General features: G+C 49.4%; 1 protein-coding gene across 3 annotated transcripts in view; it reads left to right on the forward strand.

Annotated features, from left to right (window-relative positions):
• Nucleotides 1-11,872: 11,872 nt before the first annotated feature.
• SMAD3 (SMAD family member 3) overlaps nucleotides 11,873-26,326 on the forward strand; it is a 115,360-nt gene continuing 100,906 nt past the window's right edge. For all 3 annotated transcript variants that reach the window (XM_060152851.1, XM_060152822.1, XM_060152832.1), the window contains exon 1: nucleotides 11,873-12,620. In XM_060152851.1, the coding sequence (XP_060008834.1) occupies nucleotides 12,415-12,620 (206 nt within the window). In that variant the 5' untranslated portion in view covers nucleotides 11,873-12,414. The remainder of the gene's footprint in view (nucleotides 12,621-26,326) is intronic.

Below are 26,326 nucleotides of genomic sequence, written 5' to 3' on the forward strand. Positions count from 1 at the left end.
GGCCTTGCACGTAGTGGGTGCTCAGCCCCCATCTTCTAAATTGGGTGAGGTGTGCCCCCTTCCCAGAAGAGGATTGTGTCTAAGCAGTACTGTGTGAGGTGTGGGCAGGGAGTCCGGGCCAGCCCAGCACGGGTGTGTGCGCATGCGCACACATGGAGGGGGCGTGGGGGGAGAATATGTGTGGCCTCAGCAACCTTCCTTAGTTCCAGCTTAAAGGGACAGCAAAAGAAAAACGTGTTATTCCCTCTCCTAATTAACATCCAAGTTTGGGATTTCCACACCTGCCCAGGCGTGGACCGACCCCTGACGCTGACTGTCTCTTGTGGACAAGTCTCCCACAGAAGGATCCACTCCTAGCCCTGAACGGAATGGATAGAATGCTGGGCTTGGAAGCCACCTCTTCACAGAAGATGCAATTCCACAAGGGGATTTAGTTTCCTGACGCAACCCCAGGTAGATGCATCGTATGGGTAATGTTTTCCTACTTAAAACTGCCCTGGATCTGCTTAAAAACTAAAATCGGAGGCAAAAATACACTTAATGAAGGTGGAACACACCACAAAACCATGGCCAGTGGGGTTTGAGTTTGAGGGAAGTGTATAATTGTGTGTGTTTTAGACATTAAGTTAAGGTAACACGGCCTCACTTGGAAAAATCTGAGGGGAGGAGGGAGAGAACTGTGAAAATACGAGTCCATGCTGGCTGGGAGTTCAACTCCACCCTCGCCAGCTAAGCTTACGCGTCGTTAGTGCCTGCGTACGTTCATTTGTTTTCATTAATTCAATCAAATATTTATTGCGAGGCTGCTTCGTCCTGGACACTTGGTGACACATCCGTTAATTAGACAGATGAGTGCTGCTCTGCGTATTGAAGTCAGTGGGAACAGCACTTGTATTTTCTGGCTCCCGAATTAAGCTGCACGCTACCCAAGGGCAGGAGGCCAGGCTCTCCCTCCCTGGGCATTTCTTCTACCCATTGCCCTGAACAAGGGTGCCTACAGTGGAAGCTCAGGCGCCGGGCCCAACAGGCTCACAAGTGCACACCCTTTCCTCCTACCACCCCCTCTCCTAGAATTCACTTCTGGGCCTCCTGGGTGGCCATGGCAGGAAGGGGCCCTGAGAATTTAGCTGTCGATTGAAGCTGACAAGAACTCGAGGTGTTTTCCTCCCACAGTCATTTGCATCTAGTTAGGGGATTCCCAGAGATCAGAGGATGTGTCTCTATCAGTGAATTCGAAGGTTGGAGCTAGAAGAGGCACAGAGGCAGGCAGGCTCCAGCTAGAGGAATGACAGCCTCTGGCAGAGTTTAAAGAAGAATTCCAAGGCAGGAAAGAACTCAAAAGCCATTCGTAATGTCTGCCATAGGTCAGGCAAAGGAGGGTATTTGAGTCTTGTATTTATAATACCCAAGGCCAATCCAATCCCTTCATCTTACAGATGAGGAAACTGAGACTGGGGCTGTAAATAATGTGCGAGTTAGAGCAGGTCCATTGATAGAACCAGACCCTTCACCCTCCCCATCCCCTCCCCAGTGGCAGTCTAGTCGATCAGTTCTCCTGCCACTTAACCAGGCTTCAAGCACTTCAGAGAAAATGTCTCCCCAAGTCACAGCCATTCTCTTCATCTGTGGGTGAGGTCAGTCCAGATGAAGGGCTGTGTACCATCAGGCACTCTGCTCCTATGTTTCTTTTGGTCCCCGTCATTTCCTCGTAATTGTTTGAGGGCAGTAAAATAGAGTGCAACAGAAGCCGAGTCCGTACCAGAAATAGCAAGATTGTGGTCCAGGTTGCCTGGATTTTAGACGTTGGCACCTCAAACCGATCTTCATGTAAATCCTTACGTGCATACCCTACAGATTGGCTTTCTGACATCCCCTAACCCAGTGGCCCAATAAGCACGGGGCTGAGAGCCTGCGGTGTAAGTCAGGATACCAGGTTTTAGTTATGAGACTGTGGGAACATCACTTAATCTTTATGGGCCTCGGCTTCCTCATTATTAATTCAGTTCATCACCAGACATTTATTAAGTACCTTCAGTGGGCTCAGGCACAGGTGTTGCAGAGAGAAAAATATGACGAGGTCTTGGACTTTCAAGGGCTTAAAATCTACTGTAATGAATCAGTTAATTAAACAGATAAATGCCCTAATGGGTCCTACGTATCAGCATAGGGGTCTGAACAGGATAGTCAGAGAAGGGAAGACTTCACGAAGTGGGTGATGCCTGAACCCAGTCTTGGATGGGAGGAGTGTTCATCTAGTTGAAGGGGTGGGATGTGGAGATTGAAGGGATGGAGAGGACACCAAAGGCCAGAAGGAGTGGTATGAGCAAAGACACAGTGGTATGAGAAGAACCAGGGATATTTGTGATGTGCCTGGAGAGAGGATGTGATATGGGCACAGCAAGAGAGCTGAGGCCAGAGATAGGCTGGGTCCCATCACTCAGAGCCTTCACTCTGTATGAAGGACTGTGGACTCTATTCTCTAGGCCTGTGCTGTCCAACAGCGTAGCCACTGGCCACATGTGGCTATTGAGCATTTGAAATGTGGCCAGTCCAAATTGAGATGTAAGCGTAAAGCACACAACAGATTTCAAAGACTTTGCGCACACACAAAAGTAGAGATAGTTTTTATATTGATTACATGTTAAAATGATAATATACTGGATATGTTGGGTTAAATCAAATATATTAACTTCACCTGTTCCTTTTTCCTTTTTTTAACATAGGCTCAAGAACATTTAAGATTACATAGGTCACGCTCATATATTTCTATTGGACAGCACTGCTGTAGACAATTGAAAGCATTTTTTACAAATCATTGAAAGTATTTTTTACAAAGCAGGGAGATGTAGATGTGATTTTTGCTTTTAGAATGCTCACTCTGGCTGCAAGTAGAGAAGGAAGACAATTAGAAAATTATTGTAATAATTGGTGGTGAGCAGTGATAGGGGCCTGAATTAAGGTGAAGGCTGGGAGATGGGAGGCAGATTCTATAGGGTTTGGTGGCAGACTGGATGTAGGGGAGAAAGAAGGGAGGAGTTTCCAGGTTACTAGTTGGGTGACTGGAGACAATGGTGATGCCCCTGAGGATGGAGGACTGAGAAAGAGGTTCATGGAGGAAGCTGATGTGCTCAGTTCTGAACGTGAACTTGAGATGACTGTGGGCCTCTAATTCCCACAGTCAAACTGGGACAGTTTGAGACCAGAGCTCAGGAGAGGGGTTTGGGCCAGATACTCAGATTTGGGAGTCAGTTTATAAAGGTTAGGTGAGACTCAGGGTGAATAAGATCACCAGGGGAGAGGATGTAAAAGGAAAGAAGCAAGTACCTGGCCGTGGGGAACACCAATACCTGTGGGAGGGAAGGGGAAGAAGACCGAAAAATGCATCCTTATACTGCCTGCCAACAACACCACCCTGTGATTCCTCACCTATGACTCCTCTGCTCCATGCTGAGAGGTCTTTCAGCAGAGACCCTTTTTCATGTGTTGATTTCAGAAGGAAACAAACAAAGAAGTCATAGCTAAAGCTGAATGGAGCTATTGATGACTAAGTAAGACGATAAGAAAAATTCTGCCCCAGGTGCATTCTCACTGTATAAAGCTGGTGTGGTGAGGATAAGCTGGTACAATGGCTTTTCAGGGACCGTTTAGTAACAGCATCAGAAGTAGCCATTCTCCTTCCAGGGACTTCTTCTAAGAAAATAATCAGAGATGTACACAGATGCATACGTACAAAAATGTTTAAAGCAGCACTTCTTACAATGCCAGATAAAATGGAGAGCCACCTAAAGGTCCAGTTGTGGGAAACTGGCTTCACAAATTAGGATAGATCCATGCGGCAGAATCTCCACATTCAACATAATGGAGTCAATGTATATTTCTTGACAAAGAAAGATGGTCATGATATGTTTCATGAAAAAATTAGGGGACTGCAGTGTGCTTATCTCTAGTGAGTGGTTGTTTGTCTTCATCGTGGTTAAGAGCAAGAGCAAGGCTGCCTGGCTTGTCTGAGCAAGGTTACTCACTGACGTCACCTCGCCATGCCTCAGTGTCCTCTTTTGGAAAGGGGACGATAATAACACCAACCATGGGCAGTGGTAGAAACTAAATGAGTTCATCTCATCCACGTAAAGCACTGAGAACAGGGCCTAGCACTTGTGAGACGTTCAATATGTGTTAGCCTTTATTATTATTATTATTATTATTATTTTTAATTTAATTTAATTTATTTTTGGCTGTGTTGGGTCTTCGTTGCGGTGCACAGGCTTCTCATCGCAGTGGCTTCTCTTGTTGTGGAGCATGGGCTCTAGGCACGCGGGCTTCAGTAGTTATGGCACGCGGGCTTAGTAGTTATGGCTCATGGGCTCTGGAGTGCAGGCTCAGTAGTTGTGGTGCATGGGCTTAGTTGCTCCGCGGAATGTGGGATCTTCCCGGACCAGGGATGAAACCCGTGTCCCCTGCATTGGCAGGTGGATTCTTAACCACTGCGCCACCAGGGAAGCCCTTTATTATTATTTTTAAAGACATCTTTATTGAGCTATAATTCACGTACCATACAATTCACCCGCTTAAAAATGTACAAGTCAATGGGGTTTAGTATATTCAAAGAGCTGTGCAACCATCACCCCAGTCAACTTGAGAACATTTTCATTCCCCCAGAAAGAAACTCTGTACCCACCGGAAGTCACTCCCACCCCACCCCTCCACCAGACACCCCAGCAACCAGTAATCTACTTTCTGCCTCTATAGGTTGGCCTATTTTGGGCATTTCATAGAAATAGAATCCTGTAACGTGGTTCTTTTAAACAACAACAATGATCCAACTCATCTCTCTTTTAGCTGGTGTCCCTCCCTTTGGTCAGATTGAATCGCTTGGGAGAGGGACAGCTTTCTCCATATTCCTGTGACTTTCATTTCATTCCTTCAAAGTCTGAGTCAACCCCAGGAGGTTTGTTTCCAGATGCTGGGTTGTGTCTAAGGGACAGAGTACTCTAGACATGTGTGTTGTTTCGAGCAGTGAGGACTTTTCTTCTCTTTTCACACGCCCGGTGTTTGACTACACAGAGGCCCTAACAGCCCTCCCACCCCATACCCCGCCCGCCGCCCTGAGCATCAGAACCCCTCTCAGACCTGACCAGATAGTCCAAGCCACCCCTGCCTCATTCCCCTCCACCCTCCAGAATCCACATTCCTTATCCCGGAGAGACCTAACTCTGCTTTCGCCCTACACCTTGCTGTCTTTCTTCAAAATCTTTGTTTAAATTGAGGTACGACCTTGATATAGTATATTCCATTCACTTCTAGTGTAAAAACAACTTGCAATATATTAAAAGTAATACAATCTCACTGCCTTTCTAGAACTATATTTTTATTTCAACACACCACTCCTTGGTGTTTGTCCATATGCACATGTGCTTTTAAAAATAAATGCAATTATAATGAACCAACAATTTGCCAACAACTATTTTTTTTAGGGCCACATTGTAAATTGAACACTGGGCTGAGGGAGATCCTGGGTCTGAGCCAAGGCCACATTTGTGACTCTTATTATCCCAGAAAATAGGAAAGAGCAAATAAAGTGACCTCTACAAACGTACATACGTACAAGGTGCAAAGACGAAGACACAAAAACACATGAACCGAGGGAGAAAATTCACACAACGTGTATCCATTTCTCTTAAACATATGGGGCTGGACTCTGAAATAATGTGATCTGAACAAGACAGATCTCAGAGGCATGGGCAGACAGAGACATCTAACACACACACACACACACACACACACACACACACACACACACACACACACACACACACACACACACACACACACACACACACACACACACACACACACACACACACACACACACACACACACACACACCCCTGAATCTCAACAACACCTCTGTACACAGAGAGAGTGACCAACACACCAGGACATACACAGATGGTATAGTCAAGCATACATACACTCACACACACAACTCTACACCTACCGGCATCCTATCCTGGTCCCTAACTCCCAGGCCTGCAATTTCTGAACGCTGGGAAGGAGCTCCTGCAGAAGAACTCAAAATAGCTCTGTGAACCCTGCCCTGGGCTCCAACCGCCTGCCCACAGGCCCATCCTGTCCTCCCCCGCAGCCCTGGCCCCGTGCCTTGGTCTGCACACAGCGGCGGTTGGCTATGCCTACCCCCAAGTCCAATCCCCTGCCCCAAATCTCCTCGAGTCAGAACTGGTCTCTCGCCTTACCTTCCTTGGACAGTATCTGCACCCGGCTCCTTCTGTCCCAGCCCCCTTCTCCCAGGGACAGTCTGTAATCAACCCCAGGAACCTGCTGGGCTGGCAGTCAGGGGTCAGCCGTCCAGTTTGGACAACAGCAACTTAAATTCCTGAGTCTCTGGTTCCTCCTCTGCGAGGTAGCAACCATAGCAACCATCTTTTGGGGACTGAGAACTTCAAACAAGACCCTATCCTTGAAGTCCTGGCCCAGAGCCTGGCATAGAGCAGACCTGCAAAGGGTATTGTTCCCCCAGCCCTCAGTTCCCTAAACTGTCAGGTGGGGGCAGTGTCTGAGCCTGCATGGTCCTAGGGGTGGCCCTGAGGCAGGCGTTTTAAATGATTTTGACTGGGTTCTCCAAATATGAGATATCACCATCACTGGGTTGGAAGGTGCTAGAAACTAAAAGGCTCTGTCTTTTGAGCAAACTAGAGAATAGTTAGTATATTGACTACCATGTGCTGAGCACGTTGTACTATTGCAGCTCTGCAGCAGAGGGTGAGGTTAACATACTCCTCAGTACCACGCAGTACTCCATCATTACAGGTTCACAGATCCATTTGTTTATTTTCCCCCTTTAGCCTCCTCTCCAATTCCCATATGCCCACCCTCAAACACTTATTTTGTTGTGTTCAATGTATATTTTTTCTCTCTCTCTCTTTATTTTTTATCGTGATAAAATATAGATAACATAAAATTTATCATTTTAACCATTTTTAAGTGTACAGTTCTGTGGCATTAAGTACATTCACGTGGTTGTACATTCATCACCACCATCATCTCCAGAATTTTTCATCTTCCCCATCTCAATCCCCATACCCATTAAACACTTACTTCCCCTCCTTCCCTCCCCCCAGTCCCTGGCAAGCACCATTCTACTTTTTGTCTCAGTGAATTTGACAGTTCTAGGTACCTCACGTAAATGGAATCATATGGTATTTGTCCTTTTGTGACTAGCTTATTTCACTTTGCACAAGGCCTTCAAGTTTCATCCATGTTGTAGCATATGACAGGATCTCCTTCCTTGTTAAGGCTGAATAATATTCTACAGTATGTATATACTGTATTTTGCTTATGCATTCATCCATCAGTAGATACTAGAGTTACTTCCACCTCTTGGCTATCAAGAATAACGCTGCTGGGCTTCCCTGGTGGCGCAGTGGTTGAGAGTCCGCCTGCCGATGGAGGGGACACGGGTTCATGCCCTGGTGTGGGAAGATCCCGTATGCCGCGGAGCGGCTGGGCCTGTGAGCCATGGCCACTGAGCCTGCGCGTCCGGAGCCTGTGCTCCGCAACGAGAGAGGCCACAACAGTGAGAGGCCCGCGTACAGCAAAAAAACAAAACAAAACAAAACAAACAACAAAAAAAAAGAATAACGCTGCTGTGAACATGGCTGTATAAATACCTGAGTCCCTGCTTTCACTTCTTTAGGGTATATGCCCAGAAATGGAATTATTAGATCAAGTGTTAATTCCATGTTTAATTTTTTGAGGAACCGCCATACCATTTTCACAGGACTGCACCATTTTACATTCCCACCAGCAGTGCCCAAGCGTCCCAATTTCTCCACATCTTCACCAACACTTGCTATTTTCTCTTTTTTTGGTAATATCCATCCTAATGCGTGTGAGGTGATTCAATATTTATCTTGTTTGTATGACTTCTTTCAAAATGTATACAGTTGTTTTGTGTCTATGTAATTTTTTACATAAGTAGCATTGTGTTATTTGTTTCATTCTGTGTGTTACTGTCTTCACCTAGAACTGTTTTTAAGGTCCAACCATTTGTCTCATGTACGCAGAACACATTGCTTCTAACTTGTGCACAGTACTCTACGCAGAGCACCAGCCATGTGTATTGAAAATGTTCTATGTGCTTTTAGAAAGCTCTCTACATGGTTATTTGAGCCCTTACAGCAATCCTAAGAGGTAGATGTTGTTATTACTCCCATTATATGGATGAGGAAACTGACGCACAGAGTTAAGGGACTTGCTTGAAGTCACACAGCTGGAAACGGGAGACTAGATATTTTAACTCAAGTCCGTCTGGTGCCACAGGAGAGCTCACGTGTGTAAAGTGCTAGAAAGAGCTAAAAAATGGGGGCTGACTGCAGACAGAGGCACTCTCTCGGGTGAGGGCCCTTTGATGAAAGTTCTAGTCCTGACTAGATCCTGACTTATCTGCAGGTTGTGAATGCCCTCCCTTCACCAGATGTCACTTTATGTTTGTGTAAAATGAAGACAGAACAATTTTCTTGCTCTTTCTAGATTCACCACTTATTGATTATTTATTTATTTATTTATTTAAATAGCTCTTTATTGGAGTATAATTGCTTCACTCACTTATTGATTAAACACCCTTTAGCTACTGGAAAAATCATCAGAATTGAAGGCAGGTGTTTGTTTCTTTCCAGTGTTCCACCTGGGAGCCACTCCAAATACATGAAAACCTTTTGGCAAATCCGCTTGTGAGGCTCCTCCCCCATAGGACTAACTATTTCCAGGAAAACAGAGGCTCTGCCTCTGGCCCTATCCCACCTCTCTTGAACTTTGCACTTACCGTGATGAAAAATTAACCGGGCTAACATGTCCCTTCCAAGGACAACCTCTGCAGAAGCCAGCCTGGCTGGGCCCCAGGAGACCAGGCACCAGAACAGAGTTTCTATCCATCTGGACCTACCCACCCACTCACTGCCCAAAGTCAAGGGAGCATGTGGGGTCCTCCTGGCACCCGGAGGAATCTAATCCTTAGCGCTCCTCACTGCTTTGTGAAACTGGGCTGATTTCTCCAACTCTTCTTGTGGAGAAACGGAGGCCAGAGAAGAAAGAACCAGCCCAGAAACGGTGCTTGCTGGCTTTGTAACATGGGTCCAGCGCTGTTTTCTTCACGTACAGCTGTCCCTGTCCCATGATATGAAGGAAGTGCAGGAAAGCATGTTTCAGCCACACTAGCTGCTGACAAGTTACTGCCTCCCCTCAGGAAAATGAGAGGGCTGAACCGGGGGCCCTTTCCATGTTACAGTTCAGAGGCTTAGGGACACGCTAGGTCCCTCCACTACATGCAATCCTCAGATCTCTCTCGGGCTCCTTACCTCCACAGCACACATTGCACTTCACCATACATGGCTTCTGCCTGTGTAAAATGAGGGCCTTGCACCGAAGGGGAACAATTTTAATGCTCTTTCTGCATTCGTAGTTGTGTGCTGCATTCTTACAGCTGAGAGAACAGACGCTCAGTGGAGAGAAGGGATGAAGAGAGCCAGGATCGGAAGCCAGGTCAGCCATTGATGAAGCTTGAGGTCCTTTAGCTCGATCTGCCTGCCTCTCAACAGTGGGACCTGCCTCATTCGATGTTCAGGTGAAAATGAATGTTTTACTGGGATGACCGCAAGGGCCCCTTTCATGCGGGTACACACCTCCTACCCCTTGGTGCTTCTCTGGGCCGTGCGCTCCTGAGGTTAGGGACCTTCATCTTTCATTTCAGCATCCCAGAAATGAGTAGGATGGCAACACGGAGGTACTCCGTAGATGTGCATGTCTAACCGAAACCTGCTCCCCCCCCCCGCCCCGCACGACTCTCCATGGCACTAATGGTGGCCCCAAGGGGTGGTTCTATTCCTTTACAGCATTCGACTGTTTGCAAAGCTTTCCACGTTGTATTCCCACAACCGCTCTAGGAGACTGAGAGGAAAGCTATCTCTAGCTCCATTTTACAGGTGAGCAAACATTTCTTCTAGTATCACAATAGTGCACCTGTGTAAAGAACTTTTGTTTTGCAAAGAGCTCCATCTGTGGTGTCACCTTCACCCTCCACGACTCTATAAGGCAGCTAGCTGGGTGCAGTGGCAAGAATGTGGACTGAGGCCTCCCAAAGCACGGGGATCAGATCCCAGCTCTGCTGCTAGGGCTCTCGAGTACTTATTATAATCTCTGTACCTCAGGTGCTTTATCTGTAAATGGGAGACGTAGGGACATCTACCCCAAGAGCCACTGTGAAGGTGAAACCAGCGGACAGCACTCAGGCTACCTGGAATGAAGAAAGCCATCAATAAATGTTGATCGCCTTTCTCCCTTCTCTTTTTTGATGAGGGCTGGCAGGAAGAGAGTGAAACCGGATTACAGTGGCTGCTGGTTAGCCCGAGGACCAGCCAGGAACGGGAACCAGGTCATTAAGCCCCAGTTGGGGTTCAGGGATTCTCCTTTAAGGTCCAAGCAGGCGGAGAGTTAGAAGGAGGGGAGGGCGAGAAGCCCAGCGCTCAGCCCCAGCAGCTGACAGGCTTGTGAGAGGCCATTCTCTCCTACCAGGCAGGGACCCCTGCAGTTTCTGGGCTGACTTTGTGGATTAGGCCACACCTCACAGGGCTTTGTAACTCCCCACCCGCTAGAGGGTTTGCAGATAACTTCTTTCTCACCACGGGGGTTTCCTGCTGTTAAAAACAAACAAAGCCTAGAGGCCTGGTAGGGGGAGGGGCAGCAGGAGAAAGGCCCTGGGGGCCTGGGGTAACTCCTGAAAGCAGCTGAGTGAGGGGTTTGTGGGCAGATGCCCCTGAAGTGTGCTGGTAGGGAGAAAAACCCCAGAGCTCCCCCAATATCCCGGTGTTCCTTTGCTTCCCACCAAAACTAATTTGGAATACATAAGGTTCCCCAATACTGCCCTTTTGCCCCACTTTTTGCGAGTTTACAGCTTTGAAAACAAAGCTCTCTCTCCTATTTATTTGGTGTCGAATTTCGGATCTTTCTTTATCATAAGATTCCAACACCCTGTAATGAAACCTTTCCTCCAAAGATAAGTTCTAAAGCGCCCCCATTCATTTCTTCCTGAACTCAACAGATGTCTCTGAGGCCCATTTTCTGCCGGGCACTTGGTTCCCAAGGCCCAGGGGACTCCCTGGCTCCAGCTATTATCCAGGGAGTCACTGGGGTCCCCAAATCTCCACTTCTGAGAGCCTCTCACTAATCCCTCTTTCGCGCGGTCTCGGGGCTCTAAGCCGGTATGATCTCACCGGTGCGAGAATAAAAACAGCCCTAGAGTCACCGGCGCCGCCAAGGCCCCTGACCGGGATCGGCGCGCCCGCGTCTCGGTGCGCGCCCCAACTTCCTGGGCCTAAGCCTTCCGCGCGCCCTCTCTCGGACCGGGGTCCTCCCGGGGGTGCACCGCCAGCCTGCGGCCGGACGGCGCTCGTTCGTGCGAGTCTAACGCTCTCGGGCCCGCCACTCCAACTGAGCTTCCTGAGTGTGGGTTCCGAGAGCAGACGCCACGGCCCGAGCCCGGCCCTCCAGCCTGGGGCCCCTCTCGCCGCTCCTTTCCCACGACTTCCTCCTGGCGCCCGCCGGCCTTCAGGTCGGGGCCGCGCGGGGTCCTGCGCGCTCCAGCCCGGGCCGCCGCCGTCCCCGGACGCCCACGTGGGCGCGCTCCGCTCCGGGCGGGGGAAGGCCGGGCGCCCTCCCGGAGGCGGGGGGCGGGCAGGGCGCCCGCGGGAGGAGGCGGCAGGGCGCGGGGGAGAAGGCGGGGAGCCCCGGCGGCAAGGGGGCGGTGACAGCGCTTGGAAAGGAGGCTGCACGCGGATTTGCATGAAACACAGACTGGCAGCGGGCGGGAGCGGGAGCGCGGCGCAAACCCGGGGCCGGCCCAGCGAGCGAGCGAGCGAGCGAGCGAGCCGGGAAGGAGGAGGGCAGCGGGAGGCGAGGCTACCGAGGCGGAGGGATCTGCGCATCAAAGCGAGCGAGGCGAGCAAAGTTTGGCTGGGAGTTGGACTCTCCTTCCTGGAGGTGGCACCCAAACAGCCACCCCGTGCGGAAACCCAAACTTTCTTCTGCCACTCCGAGCCCCGCGGCCGCCGTCTCCGCCCCGCGTCCGGGGCCCTCCCGATCCCGCGCCTCTGCTGCCTGCCCGCCCGCCGCCCCTCCGCCCTTCTCCCCGCCTTGGGAGCCGCCCGGGGCGCAGGGCCGCGCGCCGAGCCCCGCCGGCTGCAGCGCCGCGGCCCGGCCGGGAGCACCGGCAAGTTCGCCGAGAGTTGAGGCGAAGTTTGGGCGGCCGCTGCCTTCCCCGGCCGAGCACCCCGCTGCGCCCCCGGCGTCCCGCCGCACCCAGCCCCGCCGGGGGCGCTCCTCGCCGCCCGCGCGCCCTCCCCAGCCATGTCGTCCATCCTGCCCTTCACCCCCCCGATCGTGAAGCGCCTGCTGGGCTGGAAGAAGGGCGAGCAGAACGGGCAGGAGGAGAAGTGGTGCGAGAAGGCGGTCAAGAGTTTGGTCAAGAAGCTCAAGAAGACGGGGCAGCTGGACGAGCTGGAGAAGGCCATCACCACGCAGAACGTCAACACCAAGTGCATCACCATCCCCAGGTGGGGGCCCGAGGGACGCTGGGGCGCGCCCGTCCAGCCCCCTGGCGTGGCGAGGACGGCCTGGTGGGGATAGGAGCGGGAGGGATAGCGTGTGTGTGTGTGCGCGCGCGCGCGCGCGTGTAAGGGGGGTGGGAACGTGGGCAGGAAGGGGGTGGGGGGACCCCAAACAAAACCTTCTCTATATTTGCAAAGATTCAGAGCCTGGGGCTTCCACGCGGCACTCGCGCTCCTAGACCTCGCATTCGCTTTTCACCTCCGGGAAAGGGGTGCTGCAGGAATCGGCCGCCCCCACCCCGGGGAGCTGCGGGCTAGAACTTGAGGCCCGCTTTGTTCAGCTCCGCTGGCCGGAGCCCCTCCTCCGCCGCCGCCTCCCGCCCCCGCGGCCCGCGCTCGTGGAGGTGGTGGTGTCTCTCCCTTTCTTTTCTTCATTCCTGTCCCCCTACTTCTTTCCTCCTCGACAGGAATGCAGTCCGTACAGCTGGGGCTGTGGGTGAGGAGCGGGAGCCTCGTGATTGACAGATTCCTTCTTCATTCTCTCTTTGCCTTCGGGATTAGCATTTTTATCGAGTATTTTTAGATTCGGTTGTGCCAATCTCCCGCCCCCTCCGCACACACGCACTTTTAGTTGCAGTGCAGGGCGCTGGCTTTCAGATGAGAGAGTTAAGTGGCAGAGAGTGGGGTCCTGTCCTCCACCTCCCCTGACTGTTTTTTGCCCACCTTTCAGTCTGAGATTGCGGATGGATGCCCAAAGGACGGGGCTCAGAGCTGATATAACAACACGCACCCCAAAGTGGGCCTCGCATCGGCCCTCGCATTCCTACAGAGCCCTCCTTCCCAAAGCGCTTTGCCATCTGTCTGGATCTCCTTTATCCTCCACTTCGCGCCAGCTAGGTCAGGCGGGAGCTCACAGATGGCTGGTAGAAGGGGTCAGTGACTTCACTCCCCACGGCCTTCTCTTAGCTGAGGTGTGCCAGGCTGGGAATTGGGGTGTCTTGGGGGGGCACCTTAGCCTCCTGTTCCCTCCCTCTCAGCCCCCTTTAAAAGTCTTATTGTGAAGCAAGGCAGAGTTCGTGTGTGTGAGTAGGGGATGTTCTTGGGGTTCCAGGCTGCAGAGCAATGAGCAGAGGGTCCCCAAGGCCAGAGCCCCACAGAAATTGTCATCCTTGCTGCTGGGCCAGGAGTAGACTCCATCCTTGGCCACCTGCTTGGGGCAGCTGTACGAGGGCTGCCATCCGTGTCAGGCAGGCACAAAGCAACATCTGTCCACGGGAACCCAGGCCTCCTCGGGAAATAAATGCCACATATGGTGGGAGTGCTGACTTGAAAAATAATAATTTTTTTCAAAACTGGGTGGATCCAGTCCATAAAGCGGGAGGGAAGGCAGTGTGCCGCCCGGGAAGTGTGTTCTGGGTGTGTGATCGGGAGCCAGAACTGACTTCACAGGAGGTGGTGTGATGTGATGGTCAGTGAGCCCTAGGTCCCGGTCCCAGCCCTAGTTCTTCATTCTTCCTTATTCCTTTGGGTGAAGGGTGGGGAGTAGGGTGAATGAATGTCATACTTCTCCAGCCTGGGGAAGGCTTTGCAAAACCTGCCTTCTTACCTGCCTGAGTACATCGAGGACAAGTGCTTTATGTTTTGAAACAGGAAAAAAAAAAGCTATCAATTATAAAAGGAGCAGCTGTGTAAAGTGTTTCACAGTTTACAAAGGACTTTCACATGCTTTTATGAGATCGAGAAAAAGAAACTCCTGGAAAATAGATCAGGTAATTAGGCCTAAGATTTATCCCACGTTTAATGTTGAGAAACCTAGGGAGGAGAGAGGTGAAAAGGGCTTGGCCTAGCAAACATGCAGTTCTGACCAAATGTGCATCTTCTGCTGGCCCAGGCTGCTCCTCCCTTTGAAGGTTCTGAATACATTCCTTGCTGACGGCTCGAGCAGTGTTAGCCAGGGGGATTGGGCCCCACGGATCTTTGTTGGTAAGGTTGCCAGTGTTCAGTCTTTGGGCTGGTGACAGCCTGGAGGAGAGGCCTGGCAAGGTAGGAGTTTGCCCTCTGGGGAAGCATAGCTACGGCCTGCCTTTTCCAAAGTCCTGCGCAGCCTGAGGCATATGAACGCTTTGGGTGTCTCTGAGAGTTCAAGTTAACTTGGCCTTCTCATGACTCCGTTAGGACTGGGCCATCTTCTTCTACCTGCCTGGCAAGGACCTAATGCTAAGGCAGATTTTTTTCCATCTTTTTCAGTTAGGGAAACCCAGTTCCTTGGGCGGATCCAGACAAAGTGGATTTCCATCCCTGGATTTTGTGCCCACGCCTCTGGGTCACCTTGTCTCCCTTGGCAACAGCTACTGCTGTTTTTGGTCGTGGGCAGAGAACTAAAGGCCACATCTTGGGGAGGTAGCTAGCTGGCCTCACACTGGTGATATCGGTGTGTCTCAGCCCTGTAGGCTGTGGGGTTTCTTGTCAAATTGTCTGTTCTGTCCTCACTGCCTTTTATAACTAGGGCTTTGGAAAGTTGACAAAAGGAAATGTTGAACCTAGTTATCCCACAGGGTGTGTGGGGTGGGGCACTGGGTACTTAAAAATACTCTGCGAGGTCTGGACCTTGGGGTGTAAGGAGCCCTCAGTCTAAGGAGATTTTAACAAGCCTGTTTTGGCTAATACGAAATCTTGAGCAGCAGCAGCTCCATGGGGCGATTAGAGCTGGATACTAGGGTCCCCCAGACCACACACTTGCTTCTGTCACCCCGGCTCTAACCTGTCTCAGTGATCAAGAGAGCTGGAGTGGTACAGGCTCACTGGTGTCAAGAATGTCAAAGAGACCAGTGCCAAGGCAGTGGTAAGAGCCTGATTTAGATACACCAACAGAGGGGCTCTCAGGGCACTCTGAGGTCTGGCAGGATGGGCAGAACTTTGGCAAGTTGTGTAACAGCATCCTGCTTGTCACCTAGTTGAGTACCTGAGTACAGCTGCGGGTATCTTTCTGGCCAGTGTATAAGAATGGAGTGATAGCATTTGCTACCAAGAGGTAGAGAAGGTGTGTGTAGGTTATGTCAGTGATAAGGAACCAGGTGCACTTCAAGATGACTGTTCTGATGGACACTGATAACGTGTGTTTCCACCAGTGGGACCCATGACTTGGCCCACTTGTCGAGAGCTGGACCAAACTTAGGCCTGGTTTGTTTGGAGGGAAATTGGGGCTTTCTTGCGTCGGAGCACCAGGTCCAGAGAAAAGGGAGAGGATTAAGCCAGACCCCAGGTCTGACACACACCCTCTCCTCCCTTTCTGTGCATCTGTTCTTTCAGTGCAACCTCCTCCTGTTGTCTACCTGGACTTTGCCAGGCTGCTCTCACCCTGGGGAGAAAGGGAAATGATCCCCATCTCTAACACTCCTTTCTCAGGCTTCTGGGGACAGACCGAGGGTGTAGGAGGGGCGTCTTTAATACCGTCTCCATCTCGGCGTCTCCTGTCCTCCCTCCTCTCTCGGCTGCTCAGAGCACCATTCTTCTGTGGCCCGTTGGAAGCAAGCTCACCTGCTTGACATCCTCTCCTTTCTCTTGTTAACCTTGATTAGGGGAGCTCCACACAAGGGCTGGGATGAGGAGGGTTCTGCGGGACACCGGGTAGCTGACTGTGGGGCTGGCTCAGAGGTATGGCCAAACCTAGGAGCCACTCGACGTTCCCTTGACATTTGGAACCTTGGAACTTGCTGCTCGCACCCAGGAGTTGAATGTGTGGGCCGGTGCATGTTGCAGACAGCCCGCTGCTCACACTTCGTCATCGAATGTTACAGGATTGGATTTTGTGGATTCATTGATAGGTGTTAGCCCCTCCCATGTCTGAGTCAGTATTCCAGGAAGTGGAGGAGGATGCAGAGATAAATTGGAGACGGTCCCTGCCTGTGAGGCGCTTACACTTCAGTAAGGGAAACAGGAATAAGGCATTGAGTGTCTATTTCTTCCTTATTCCCAGCCATCAGAAGAAGTATGAGCTCTAGAATGGAGTGATATTTTTGGGGGGCAGGGGGGATTATGATGTGTTTTTTAAATATTACAGAGGTCATTGTGTTAGAAAACAAAATAATGACAGCCATCTGTTTTCTCCAGAAAAAGCACAGAAATCAGGTCCTGTATCTTGCCGTTTTAATACCTGGATGGATTTAGCAGTTCACTTAATGTCTCAGAGCCTTCGTGCCGGCACCTGTAAAATCAGGAGGAGGTAAAGCCTGTGGAAGTGTTTGGTAAACCAGAGAGTTTGGCAGATGTGTTATGTTTAGACCTCTATGTGTATCATTCATTCATTGACTAAATTATTCAGTCATTTATTAAATACCTACTGTGATGAGCAGGGCAGGGTGCGTATTCTCAAGGGGCTCCCTATCTAGAGTGGGAGACAGACTTGCCCAAAATACAGGCCATGAGCTGCAGCCTAGGGATGTACAAAATGCCCAGGGATGAGGGGGACAGACCGTTAATTCTGTGGGAGGAGGTGGGGAGAGGAGGGAGGAGTCCCTGTGAGGTGGAAAACCACGAGGACAGGAGTTATTATCCAAAGGACGTTCCCGGACTGTAGTACGATCATACGAACTTTTGGGTTCATGGTGATCGTTGCCTACAAGACTGAGGATGTCTTTATCTTCTTTATCTTCCTTCTCTCCCTAAACGGAGCACTGCTATGAATTCGTTACCTCCTAGCTCGCACCGAACTAGCAACTAGTGACTTGTGTTCAGTATTTTATGCCACTGTAAAGTGTCCTCGCTTTGAAGTAAAGAGTCATTAGTATTGCACACCTGAAATTCAGGTTTCCTTGGTGGAAACAGTGACTTTAGATATATTAGCTCAGAATATAACGGACCATGTCGATAAGAAGTGGACAACTTGGAGGTGATGGTGGATCCTCAGAATTTCAGACTTTTGGTGTGACCTAGCTTTTCATTTCTCTGGTTAACACTCGCTGAAAGTAAATCCTATAAACCTGAGTTTCTATATGGACATAAGAGCTTTTAATAATGTATTTTAAGAAGTCTTTGCAAGGATGTAAAGTGTCAAATGACAATTCTAATAATAGAAAAAGTCAAGGAATACAGTAGTCATATCGTTCTGATGAGAAATGCAAGCAGCCGATGGCATTGAGAGAATGGCTTGAGCTTATCACATCAGCAGTCCAATTAAAATGAGTTTGAAAAATAAATACTGGTTCAATAATGTAAATTTGTAATTGCTGGAAATAAAATTAACACGATTTAATGGACAGAGCAACTATGAATTTTCACTTGTTAACTTATTGGGAGGTTTCTAAACGCCATTGGATGCACAATACAGCCGTGTCTCTGCATGAGCTCCTTTATGAATAGGACCAAGTAGCGCTTGCTTCATTTATTTATTTATTTTTATTGAAGTGTTGATTTACAGTGTTGTGTTAGTTTCAGGTGTACAGCACAGTGATTCAGTTATATATAACATATATATATATTCTTTTTCAGATTCTTTTCCCTTATAGATTATTAGAAAATATTGACTGTAGTTCTCTCTGCTATCCTGTAGGTCCTTGTTGGTTATCTATTTCATAAACAGTAGTGTGAATGTTAATCCCAAACTCCTAACTTGTCCCTTCCCGCCAACCCCCTTTCCCCTTTGGTAACCGTAAGTTTGTTTTCTATGTCTGTGGGTCTATTTCTGTTTTGTATATAAGTTCATTTGTATCTTTTTTTTTTTTTTTTTAGATATAAGCGATATCACATGACATTTGTCTTTCTCTGTCTGGCTTTACTTCACGTAGTCTGATTAATCTCTAGGTCCATCTGTGTTGCAAGCAGCGCTTGCTTTAAAACTTGAAGTCCAACTTTATTCCTTTACCTATTCTCCCACCTTCTTTATTCACCTGTCCCCCAGCCTCCTTTAAGCTCTCTAAAGTGGAATGCAGCTTTCTCAATCAACAAGGCTCATGAATCGTCCTAATTAACTTTGTCCTTGTCTCCTTTGATGTATTGACATATTTAAAAAAACCCAAAATCCACCATGCCCCCATCCCCAAATCTATGTCTGGTAGTACCAGTCTGCTGGGAAGGGAACTGCCTAGAAAGGCTGCCGGTGAAGGGGCCTGGGAGACTTACCAGCGTTTTGCAGACGCGAATGTCCCGTGCAGTGCTAGATGAGACTAGCTCTTCCCCAGGAGGGCTGGGCATCATCTGTTGACCCCTTCAGTCTCCCCATCTTCAAGGGCAGTGGTTCCTGGAAACGGTTGGAAATTGCCATTTTAAACCCACCCTGCAGAAGTCTGGTTTCTAATTTTACTGTATTCCAGGTTTTAGAACAAAGATCCGAGAGAACTTGTCCAATTCATGTTTATGCTTTCCTTCAGTGCACCTACTGGGTGCCCAAACCTGCTCCAGGTAGCAGGGCCCCACCAGTGAATGAGGCAGACGCCTGATTCTGCCCTCCCGTAGCCTCTGGTCCACTGGCTGCTCAACAAGAGTCCTTTGGAATTGTAATAATCATGTATGTGTTCACTCTGGTTAACTCGTAAGTACTGTTTTCTTAATGCCAGAGAACCAAATCCCCCAAGCTCTGCAGTTTATTGAGTCCGGATGGGTGTGTGCGTGTGTGTGTGTGTGTGTGCGTGTGTGTGTGTGTGTGTGTGTGTGTGTGTGTGTGTGTGTGTGTGTAACATTATTCTTTGTTTTGACTTAATTAACAGTTTTAGAAATAACAAATCTAGAGCACAAGTCACACTGTCTGCAGTGATTATCTGAGGCCTCAGCTGTAAACAGCAACCTGCCACCATGGCACACTGCTACAGTGTTTTGACAGAGAGACTTGGTTTAAAACGAAAACACGGTAGAAGCCTATTAATGAAGAAGTTTTGCTAATGCTGGACTAGGCTGAAGTTTGTGTCGCAGGCCTTTTCTCCCCATAAATGTGGTCAGAGAAATATTAGTCATAAACAAACTTTGGGGAGTCATTTTGGAGGCAGGAGTCAACAGACCTGAGGAGGTTCTAGACTTAAGCTCTGTTTCTAATCAGCTGTGTCACCTGGGCCAAGTCACTTACCATCTCTGGGCCTCAGATGTTCTCAACTGGAAAATGGGCTAAATGAGCTCTATCAGAGGATCTTTCTAACTCTAAAGTGGTTTTCATGCAGGCCTTTTAGAAGCTCCCCTTTGCATGCATCCGGTTGATCATTGAATCACAGATCTTTCTTAATGATGAATATCCCAAGGCCCTATGAATTTCTATAGTTGAAAGTAATAAAACTATAATTCAGCCTTTAATGTTGGTTATTTTCCCCCTCTGCCCTCCTTGCCTCTCCCTCGCCCTGTGAGTCTAAATCAGTGAAATATAACTACAAAGGAATATAAAAATAACTGAATAGGAGGGTAGCGAAGTGAAGGCTGTGTGCCTTGAGATGCAGTGAGCAATTTTTCTTCTTTTGTTGCTATTTTTGGCTATTCTCAGAGCAGGAAGTTTACTTAAACTAATGACCACAATTGCCTAAAAATGGTTAAATGTGAGAGGTAGGCATTATAGAGGATACCTGTGGAAAATGTTTGCTCATATGTCAGGGTTTACCCAGGAAGCTTCCTTTATTACTCGATTGTGTAAGCGTGCGCCTCTTGTGGGGCGGCGTGGAGGTTACAAGTTGAAACCCCAGCTAGGAAATGAAAAGTGAGTTTCCCCCGAAATAGCACTTTTTCTGTATCACATGGCTCTCCCTGATTACATCTGGCAAGTTTTTCTCCTGACAGCTTTGCTGGGAGTTAGGACTAGGGGGTTGTTTAAGAAACCCTGGGTCAAGGTTTGCCTTTGAAACCTACAGCGTTATCAGTCTGGTGGCTTTCCCTGCTAACTCTTGCATCACAGACTGCCAGGCCAAGTTGTAGCTCTGAGGTGTCACCGTTTTGTTTTTTTTTTTTCCTTTGAGACTGGACTTTTGAAAATAGTAATGCTTTTTGGGTGTGTGTTTTCTAAAGGTCTGTTTTTACGCTGTCACAGCTCAAAAATGCCAAAAGGCATTTTTTCCTTAAAAAATCACCTCTGGGCTAAACCCAAATGTGGAGTAATGGACCCAGAAAGGACTTTTTGAGTAGTTACAAGTGGCTGAAAGCAGGCACTGGTGATGGAAGTTGGGTTTTTTCCTTTAGCTTCAAATGTGCCCCGTTGTAAACTTTCTTGCATCCTCATGGAATTCAGACTTGAGGTGAGCCTTATTTCTCTGTGCGCCTGGAAGGGCAGGGTGAGTGAGCTTGTTTTGCTACCTCTTTAAATGTTTCGTGTAGCCATGTATCTCTACCCAAAGAGAGTCTTAAAATATTGCTTGGGGAACAGGAGTGGGGGGTGTGGGTGGGCTGGAAGAGCAGAGTCATCAAGGGAGAACAAAGGGCCCTGGAGTCTGACAGACCGGAGTTTGAGTTGGCCCGTTACTGGCTATGTGACAGCCTTGGGGACATCTGCTTCCATTGAGTAAGCTCCATTTGCCTCATCTGTATAATGGGCATGGGCCCACTTACCTCCTGTAAGTCAACGCAAATGAGATAAGAGAGAGCAAGTACTTGACTGATACTTGTGGCTCACAGCACGTAGTAGGTGCTTAGTAAACACTCATTTTTCCCTTTCAAGGGGGAAATCTGACTGATGGTGTCAGTAGATTCCAGTAAGGGCCCCCCCACCCCCGACACACTTGTTCTCAGGGCTCGCTGTTTGGAGAACACGGGTTGATGTAGTGAGAGGACCTTCCTCTAGCAGGTGCGCACCAAGCGGCCACAGCCACACCACTTGTTGGTTTACGGCTTGGAAGGCTATCGAAAGAGAATTCATATTCTTCGGTGGTTCTCCCCTCCTCCGTCATCATTTTAAAAATTGTTTGGCTGACTAAAAATAATAGTATTGAAAATAAACTTGGATGAATCAGTGCTCCTGGGGTGGGGGGTATAAGATCCTGAAGAAGAAACACCGTGACTCACAGGCTCGTCCCCGATAGCCTGCCCTTCCGTGTGTGCAAGTGCGTGATGTTTATTGTTGCCGGTGTGTTTCTGAGGCCTGGTTGGAAAGCAGTTTCAGCTCCAAGTACCCCCTCACCAGTTGGCTTGGTTGTCAGGTGAGATTGTTCGGTGCCAGAAGCTCACGGCTCCAGGATAACCCAGATGTGGATGGCGGTACCGTGGGCTGCTCCTCGAGGCGGGCCAGAGGGCTCTCGCCCTTAGTAGGCCATGCTTTGGACATCCTTCTGGATGTGGTACTTTCCATGGGGCAGAGCTGCAGGGCCCAGGGATGGCCCACGTAGAGTCTGCACTTCCTCCTTCCAGACTGTATGCGGGGTCCCGACCCTTCAGTTCCCTGCCCACACGGTCTCAAGCCTGCTTGCAGGCCCATCTGCCTAAGGAAGGGCAGACTGCATCGGCCGTGGACCGTGTGTGCACCCGTGGGCCCCAGGCTGACAAGGTGGGCAGGGCCGGGAGATGGAGGGATTGGATGGAATTCAGACTCGGGGTGTCTGCATGGGTGTCCATGAAGCCCCTCTGAGTGTGGGGTGATGCTGGGGAGGGCCAGCTCTCCCCGAGTGTCCGCATCCCGCTGTAAAACCGAGGGGTCAGAGAACTCTGGCAGGCCTGTTTTTAGCACCCTCCTCTCAGTTATGTAGCCACAACTGGGGCCCCGCTCAGGTGGCACCATTATATGGGCAGGATTGTGGGTACTTCTATAGGGATTGGTTTCCCTCACCTTGAACCCAGATCAGAGTGAATTAAATGCAGATCAGGGAGAAGGTGATACGTATGGCAGCCGCCCATCTTAAAGGTGGAGCAAAGAGCCCAACCGCTGTAGTGCGTTTGGTTGTTGGATCTATTTATTGGGCACTGACTTTGTGCTGGGCCTCGGGAGATACAGAGATGCAGAGATAAAGTCCTGTCACTGAACTGCACAGAGGCAAAAAGGGACACGGTGACCACAGTTACGGTGGGCTCATGGGAAAGACAGTCTAGCAAAGGCTGAAGAAAGAGGTAGTTGGGAGCCCAGAGAAAGAGCAGCTCTTTTCTGGGGGACCCAGAAGACTTCACAGAAGTGATGCTCCAGCGGGACTTTGAAGGGTGGATAGGAGTGTGGGAGTGAGGGGAAGGCTGCATGGAGCACTGGCCAGACAGAGGGTGGAAGGGCCTGGTGTGTGGGGCAGGGTGGCCAGAACGTGGAAGAGGGAGTGGCCAGAGAGGGTCGGGAGAAGGATGTTGCCAAGGGCTTCAGTTGGCCAGACTTGGCGTTTGGACCTTGCTCCGTAAGCACCCAGGAGATTTTTAAGTTAGGGGAGTGGCGTGGCTGAAGCCACCATTCTATTCGCATTCCTCCCCCACCCCGAGGCTGGTAAGAGCAGGTTTTCTGCCGGAGTTATCCGGGTCAGAGTCATAATCCCTTACACCACCATGTGGACAGCTTTAGGCTATGTCTGGACCAGGGTGAAAATAGTGTTTTGTTGGCCGTCAGGAGAGAAGACAAGTTGTACAGCCAGGAGGGCTGGGGGAGCCCAAGTGTTCAGGTAATTAGCCAGTGAGTCATGCCAGCCTCTTGACATGGATTCCTTGGGAAATGAAGCAGGGTGTCGCTGGGCTCCATACAGAGCCCTCAACATCAGAACCTCGCCTCTCCCTGGGTCTTCTCTGTGCCTGGTACGGTGTCTTTGTGTAGAATATCTCTGGTCAGTGTTTTAAGTGTCTTCACTGATGATCGCCTAGGCCAGGCTTTCCAATTCCAGACCACACTGCAATCAGCAAAAATACCTAAATTCTCTACTGCAGACTCATCGAATGCTATCATGTATTAAAAAGAGATCATATTCCTTAATAAGAGAGTAAAATAGTTTAAGTTCATATATTTTATCACTGAGAGCAAGCAGAAATTTTGGTGACCACTGAGAGATTGCATACAATTTACCTCACCTGTTTAGGGTCAGCTTTTTTTTGTTGTTAATTGAAGTTTATAGGTTTTTAGAAGATAAAAGTTTTGTGTCCACAGACTGATTCTAGTTCATGGACCATTTTTGAGAACCCTGATAGAGGCCTGCTGCTGAAGGGGCAGCCTCCTGCAGTGGAGCATTCTGGGTTTACATTCAGAAGACCCAAGTTCGGATCCCTGCTCTCCCCTTTCCTGCTTTGGTGACCGTAGACCGGTCACCTGATTTCTTTGAGCCTCCCTTTCCTCAGCAGTAAAATGGGAAAAACCTTGCCTCCCTTGGTGGGATGATTGCAGTTGTTTATTTAGATGAGCTATGCGTTAAAAGGTCTTTGCAGACTGTGAAATGTTATGCAGTGTCGCTCATTATTTCTTTATGAAGCACAACTCTGTAGTATTGCTAAAAGCCTTTCCTGACAGAGATGGAGTTAAGGCCTCCAAGTTCACACCCAGATTTGCACCGCCACCTTAGAGAAAATCATTAACGATGCACAAATTCAATAGGAATGTGAACTCAGGGCGTGCGTGCTGCAGGGTCTAGTTCCAAAAGCTTAGGTGAGTTGGTGCTCGTGGCCTTGTCTGAGAATTTGGGTCAGCTGTGCTGACCTGTGGCTGATCACCTGAGCCCTCTCACCTGGGAGTGATCCTGGCACATGCAGCGTGGACTGGGTGCTGACTATATGCCAGACAGCAAGGTGGGCCACTGATCAGCTGGTTGGTCTTCTTTACCCATCTTCTGGGAAGGATGAGTAGTCCATGTTTATAGAAGAGGAAGCAGGGGCTTACCCTGGTGGTGCAGTGGTTAAGAATCCGCCTGCCAATGCAGGGGACGTGGGTTCGAGCCCTGGTCTGAGAAGATCCTATGTGCCGCGGAGCAACTAAGCCCGTGCACCACAACTACTGAGCCTGCGCTCTAGAGCCCGCGAGCCACAACTACTGAAGCCCGCACGCCTAGAGTCCGTGCTCTGCAATGAGAGAAGCCACCGCAATGAGAAGCCCACGCACCGCAACGAAGAGTAGCCTCCGCTCGCCGCAACTAGAGAAAGCCTGCGTACAGCAACAAAGACCCAACACAGCTATAAATAAATAAATAAAAACGGCTTGGAGTTAAAATGCAAAAAAAAAAAAGAGGAGGCTGAGGCTTTGAGGGGTCAGCGGCAGAACAGGAATCTGAATTCAGGTCTGGTTCCTGACACCCAGTTGCCTGCCCCAAGGCTCCCCAAGAATGGGCTGCTGTTCTCATCCTCACAACAAAATCCATGAACTTTCTCAGGAAAGTTGCTGTAGGTCTCATAAGAGATGGAGCTGGATTTGCCTCTGAAGCTTTGCCCCTTCTAGAATCAGGGGTGACTATATAATTTATTAAACAAACCAGGACACTTCTAAGAGTGTAAAAGGGCAGTGCTGTCATTAGTGATGGCCAGAAAATGGGCATCAACCTGGACTGTCCAGGCAAACCTGGATAAATAGTCATTCTAAGTCACCCTGCCTCTGGGCCAGTGATGATGATACCTGACCAGGGAAACTGGGAGGATTACATCAGCAGCTTTCTCTGCCACTGCTAAAGTGTCAGGGACTGTCTGGATTATTTACTGCTATTCCGAGTGAGGGGACTTGCCTAAGACCATTCAGCAAGTTGGCAACATAATTTAAAACTGGATGAGACCTTAGAGGTAATCTAAAATAGTTAAGTTAGCACCCGAGCTTACTTAGCTGCAGTAGGAGTTGGGGAACCTTTGGCTCTGCTGATGGCCACTCTGAAGGGAAGGGGGGGAGAAGTGGGAGGTGGAGGGGGGGAAGTGAGGGTGGCAGTGAGGGGGTGGTAGGGTGTTCACCTGGCTCTAGAACATCTGCATCCTCATCAGGCCATGTCCCTTCGGAACCCAGGAGATGCCCCTAGGTGCAGTGCAGCTGAGATGGGATTTCATGTCCAGGAGCAGAGTCTTCTTCTGTGAGCTGACCTCTCCTGCCCCCCTGCTCCATTTTCGCTGAGGCCTCAAAGATATTACTGGCTGGGAGCTGGTGGGGGTGTAGTGGATAAACCTTCTGCTGAAGAGTTTTGGAAGGCATTGAGGAAGGAATTAAAAATAACAGCAAGCATGCCTTTTTTCTCTCTTTGATGCTGGTAAATGCATGGAATGTGCCAGGGTATGTGGCCCTAAATAACCCCCTCTGTCAATGGGACTCCGTAGAGAACATGGAAAGGCTTTGCACTGCTTCCCTTCTGCCCCATGTTCATGGGACTGGTTTCTGCGATCGTCCAAGCCTCATGCTTCCTCTCTTGCCCCAAATAATCTGTTGGAAATCTGGAGAGGGACTTGAGTTCTCTATACTCTGCAACCAAACTGTTTGCCGTGGGCGAGGCCCTGTCTGATGAACTCCAAGGAGAGCAGCTGGAGTGACAAAGAAGACTGGTTACAGGCTGAGAAAAGTGAAGTGTAAATTCAAACCAAACTTGGCACTTGCTTGGAGAACTTCAGCTGATACGGCTCTAGTCGTCATCCTTTGTGGCTGTGCTGTGTCTTATAAATAGAACAAGATGCATTTCCTTTTTTTTTTTTTTAACCCCAGAGACACAAGGAGGCATGTGTGTGGGTGAGTATGGGCAGGGAATATTAATTATTTATGTTCCAGTTCATCAGAGAGTCAGCGTGGGAACTGGCCCCCGGGCTTCATGGAGATGACTAGGCCATCTTGTGGGTAAGGCTGGACTGTGCTTTTGTATCTTTTGAGTTCCAGCTCTCCTCACCATTGCCACCCTCTCCTCCTTAGT

Source organism: Lagenorhynchus albirostris, chromosome 1 (assembly GCF_949774975.1).
Source record: "Lagenorhynchus albirostris chromosome 1, mLagAlb1.1, whole genome shotgun sequence".
Taxonomy (NCBI): Eukaryota; Metazoa; Chordata; class Mammalia; order Artiodactyla; family Delphinidae; genus Lagenorhynchus; species Lagenorhynchus albirostris.